Source organism: Aplysia californica, unplaced genomic scaffold (genome assembly GCF_000002075.1).
Source record: "Aplysia californica isolate F4 #8 unplaced genomic scaffold, AplCal3.0 scaffold00024, whole genome shotgun sequence".
In the NCBI taxonomy this organism is placed as follows: Eukaryota; Metazoa; Mollusca; class Gastropoda; order Aplysiida; family Aplysiidae; genus Aplysia; species Aplysia californica.
In genome coordinates, this window is record NW_004797294.1 from 1,893,724 (window position 1) to 1,899,258 (window position 5,535).

The 5,535-nt window shown below is 38.9% G+C and overlaps 1 protein-coding gene across 1 annotated transcript in view; it reads right to left on the reverse strand.

Moving 5' to 3' along the window:
• The window catches only part of LOC101857537 (serine/threonine-protein kinase par-1), a 15,962-nt gene extending 14,689 nt beyond the window's left edge, over positions 1-1,273 (reverse strand). The window contains exons 1-2 of the mRNA XM_005090977.2: positions 1,047-1,273; positions 40-218 (exon numbers count right to left, since the gene is read on the reverse strand). Of these exons, the coding sequence (XP_005091034.1) occupies positions 40-180 (141 nt within the window). The 5' untranslated portion in view covers positions 181-218; positions 1,047-1,273. The remainder of the gene's footprint in view (positions 1-39; positions 219-1,046) is intronic.
• Positions 1,274-5,535: the final 4,262 nt, after the last annotated feature.

Below are 5,535 nucleotides of genomic sequence, written 5' to 3' on the forward strand. Positions count from 1 at the left end.
TATCTCCCCTCCCCCAACCCTGGACTCCCCCCTCCATACCTTAACTGCCACTATGTGCCGGTCAGCAAGCCTCTCTGCGACCTTGACCTTGGCGTAACTGCCCTTGCCTAGCCGGGGTCCGAGTCTGTAGCCACGCGCGTGCAGGTAGGCGGAGACTTGCATCGGTGTAGCCCCGCCCATCGGGGCCGCGGTCTGCCCGGCCGGGCTCGACGCCGATCCTGTGTGGTTGCAAATTTTAGTTTAGTTTTAGTAAGAGTATTACGGCACTAGAAACACATTAAGGTAAAACTGTATAAGTGCCGAAGATTAGAGGTGTTACACAAGAGAGAACAAACACAACCAAAAGAAGGAGGAGAGATCAGGACGATAGATGTTTGATAGGAAAGAAGGAGCAAACCACGCCTTAGCACCCGCCAACCACCCACGGTTATAGATTTACTGTATGGTACTGCTGTTGTTGTAGTTTTCGTTGTACTACTTTTGTTGTACGGCTGTTGTAGTGTTGGTGTACTACATAATAATTTGTTGTACGTTTGTTAGAAATCTGTAGTGGGTGGTTGGCGGGGGGTGTGGTGTGGTTTGTTCCTTCTTTCCTATCAAACATCTTCGTCCAGATCTCTCTTCCTTCTTTTCTTGTGGGCTTGTTAGTCCCTTGTAACCTTCAATCTTACGCACTTATTTGACCTTATTGTTTTACAAGTGCCGTAAAACTCTTGCCAAAACTAAACTTTAAAAAAAATGTGTTGGAAATAGGTCGTAGGTTTCACGAAAAATTATTTTTAATTTCTCAGAAATCTGTCATTAACGAGCGACCACCCCAACAAACACAATAAAAAGAAAAGACGTATCCCTAATCCTATCCGTTCTCCAAACCCAAACCCTAACCCTAACCCTACCCCAAACCTAAACCTAAACTTAAACCCTACCACTACCCCTATCCCTACACCTATCCCTTACCACTCTGTTCTACTTTGTCTCATAGTCGTCGCTCGCGTTACGGAAGTCCATAAATATTCCAATGTTGACATAAGCATCCATGTGTTTACCTGCATCTGGCGTGGCCAGAGTCCTCGAGTTTGTCACCTCACCATCTACACCAGAGCCAGGCTTCGTGGCGGTACCCTGCACAGTCGCAACGGATGTCACCGGAGGTTCTACAGACGATTAGGAATTGCTTGGTTGCCAAACTGGGAGGGAAAAGTGGTTATAGTCTAATAAAGAAAGCCCCCACTAAAATGTCCTCTTTAGTTCGTGGTGTATTGTGACGTCAATATCAATACTTCCCATACTCTCGAAAGTATACGCATTTAAAAAGTGAAATGGATAAGTTGTGGGGGGAAAAAAATCTGCCCCTAAAACACAGACAGTTAAATAAAAAAAATATTAAGTCCAGTATGGGTTTAAAGGTGTGGAACCAATTATGGTCTTTTATTCAAGGTTTCCCTCGCTTAAAGTATAATTCGTTACTGCACTTGTTCCTTCCATCTTATGATAATTTAAATTAATTCATTTTATTTTCGGTGCATTCACCTTTTTAACATTAATCGTGAGTACTTCCGTTCAACAACTGCATTTGCAGCGGAGAACACGCTTGGTTTTATCATAATTTTGTTAAAACTTTATAAAGATATTCATGTTTCTTCTTTGCAAGTCATAAAATTATAAATAATATGTTATATCATACACACCGAGACTATTGTAGGGAGCAGAACTTACAGGCCAAAAAAACATAGGCTAACCGCACACAAGCTTTTACAGGTACCAGACTCAAGGCATTACTGAAAAGCAAGACAACAAAAAAACATGAACAAAACGAATGATCACTTCCAGCACAAACTGCCCTATCCTAAAACTGATCTTGAAATCCATGAGAGCCAGATAATTAAACTGGATTTTATTCTAATTTGACTAACATATTTGAAACGCAACAAACACTCAGTGGTTTAAAAACTGCCCTCCAAAATTTCTGAAATTTATAGAAGCATTTTCATAGCCTTAGCCAAGTTTTCAATTGGTTAGAATGCGCAACGTATTATCTTATCTTATCTATCTTACACATCCAATATTAATTTTCCTGTTTCCTTCATTACTAAGTTTGGATTAAGCAGGAATTCTACAAACAAAGGTTGATATCAAGCAAAATACAAAGTTTACAGGCCCTGTGCACGTTCATGTATGTCTCTCTTTAACTGAGATATGATGTATCTGTCATCTCTACTTCTATCATTCCAAAGTTGACATAGATTATCTCCTTTTGTGTCTTACGTCTATCGGGCTATTCTATGATAATAATATGCGGGTATAGACTCAAAGCAGTACTTCAGCATGACACCAGAATCAGAATTAAAAACTCTCAGAAAAAAGACCACTTCAAGTCGAAAAAGCAGCATCCACACCCCTTGAAACGTCACCGGGGTGCAGAATTCCGTTGTCGGGTCCAATGAAACATCTGTCAGCAGGTAATGTCTGTGGCTACGACTTTTCTACACCTTACCGGTCTGCATTCACAAGGCAAATCTTCACATATGACAGTACCATTGAATTTTCATGTTCACGACGCTGATATGGATCAGATGATAGCCATGTGTTCGTGATTCCTCGATCGTCTTAAAAAGCGTGAACCTCGGTGACAATTGGTTCAGTGGCAAAGTCCATCTTCACCTTTCAGGATATAAAAACTCCACAAATGCTCCCACCCACTCCCTGTTATATAATAATAATAAATTATCAATAGCTTTTTTTTTGTTTTGCACATATACCCACTGGACAGCAAGCGCTGTGCGCTTTACACTATATTATTACCCCCAGCAGACCGTAGAGATGGAGTACTGTTTACACGCCTCCCAAAAAAAATGGGTATATGACTTTCCTTACAACATATACTGAATTGGTGCATTTTGCGTTTATGGGTGTTTTTTTTCTGAATGCCATTTCGGTTTCCAGATATAAATTTCAACTTCAAGAACTTTACGTCAAACAAATTTCGTTTGAATAATCTACATTTGTTCCAATGACAATATTCTAGAAAACATATTGTGAGAGTTATTCAGAAAAAAGTTGTAAAGTTATTTTTAGATCACCCAGTATTTTAAAGCGTGAAAGGGCGACGAAAACGGGTTTGTTTTATGAAACATGATATTTGAAATGAGAGCAATAGGCTGTATTATCATTATGTAAATATGAGTGCAAAGCGAAATGTTCTCCTAAGTTGACATTTAAAACTGCTTCTCTTGCCTTTTACAGTTTCAGTGCTAGGATTGCCTGAATCTATTCCTGGCGAAATGTGACAAGTTATCGTACTGTCTCTAACTGGCCTGGCCTTTTCTCCTGTAATGCCGCTTCTATTCCATCAAAAATAAAACTTTAATCTGCTATTATGCTTCCTCTTGTATCGCTAGATATCGGGGAAATGGTGCAATTTTCAGTCAAGGGCAAGGTGGATGGCTTCTGTGGTTGAAATCTTATTATTTTGGAGGACCTCTTTAACGCCATCCAGCCAAGTTTGTGGTCATCAAAGTAAAGCTCAACACACAACCCAATACATGTACTCGTACCGAGACTAGGGTTTTGTACAATACGCTCGCCTCGACTCGTTCCGTTCACCTGCACTTTCACAAAATGTGTGCCAATACTCGTGAAAGGCATTTATTACATATCAGTGGGTGGCCAGCCGGTGCTCCAGCGTGGTTTGCCTTTTCTTTTTTATCGTCATTATCTCTCCTCGATTTTTTTTGTTACTCTCTTGTCACATCTCTGATTTTCGTCACTTATAATTTGACCTAATTGTGTTACACATGGCCAAAATTCTCACAAAAACTAAACCTAGGCATCACAGGTGGCAGCCTGACATCGGAGGAGATTTTTTGGGCAGATTGAGAGAACGGTGAAGACGATTGTGGTTCGAGTCCCAAGAGGTTATTATTTCCTTATGCCATTTGAGGAGAATCCATGTGTCAACACACACTTGGTCTTGCTCTAAAGAAAACGGACAGCAAAGTATATTTCCCGCCTGTCAAAAATGTTTCAGTGTCTTGTGAGGAACGTTTAGCTTTATCAAATGACAGGAGGGCGTATCATTCTTTCAAAACATTGTGAATATTATTTCTGCCCGTCATGTGCACGTGCTGTTTCAAAACAAAGAAATCCAAGTGAATTGATGCAATGGTATCTTTGCACAACGTTTTTATTTCCACGTTTTGACAACACAAAATGACATAAGAACATTAATGTGGATCCTTTTTTTAGAGATTATTCCCGTGTGCACACAACTCTAGCCTCAGTATTTAATAACAATGAAAAAAAAAATTTGCACATAAACACATACAGAAAAAAACAAACACACACACACACACACACACATACACACACACACACACACACACACACACACACACACACACACACACACACACACACTCACGCCCTTAAGCCTCATCTATATTTTGTTCTTTTCATGTTGTACAACTGCCAGAAAACCGTTCACACCTTGTGATGTCAATTGCACCAGGGGAAATTTCTCTGGAGGGAAAATACACAGAAAACAAAAATCTACCGAAAATAGTTACACATCACAAGCCTGGAATATCAAGTGTTTGAGAGAAAAACGAATTATTAATATTGGCTTTCCATACTTCTTACATGAACCATTACTTTGCTGACAGATGGACATAAAAATAAAAGCGTAGATACCGATGACTAGCACGCAAAGACCTTCTTTGCGAATACGCCATTTTCGGGTATGTAATATGTTTTTAAAAATCTCGCATCAAAGCAAGTATAACAAACCGATTTGGTCGTAATATAAGTTTGGCTTTTTGACAACTTTCAACGCATTTTTTATACCATTACCTCAAAGATTTCGAATGCGATTTTCAATGTTATTGCACCCCATTTTATCTGTTGAACAATATAACTTCTATTTTTGTTGCAATTTTTAAGGGTTTAACTTTACCTTCCTTCCGCTAATAATTTATATATTATAGTATTATATTAAAATGAAAATACTAAGTCAGAAATGATTTCATTAAATGTGTCTTTAAATAATAGGAAAGGTACTAAAATTAGACTCGGATGTTGCATGTTTCCAGGGTTGGGTAAGGCATTTCCAAACTGATAGAGAAATCTGGAGAGAGGGATCTTTCAGACAACTCTTTGTGTATGTCCTTTTCCGGGAACACTTGAAAATACTGATCATAAGGATCTACATGGAACATAACTATGGATGAAATCCCTAAGATGTCAGGGTGCTTTGTTATTGACACATTTAATTTGTGGCGTGGAATTACAATTTGTACGATATTCTAGCTGACACACGGAGCAATGAGTTCCATTTCTGTTCTAAGCACAAGCCTAAATAATGATTCTGAAAACGTGGTAACTTGTAAAGAGCGAAATTAGGTAGATTAGCTAGTGGAATATTGTAGTTATCGATACATGGACAAAGGAAAGATGACACTTTTCAAAGAGCATTCTTTAAAAAAAAACAACGACAACAACAAAAAATGAACAAGGAAGCAACAAAAAAAAAAAACCCAC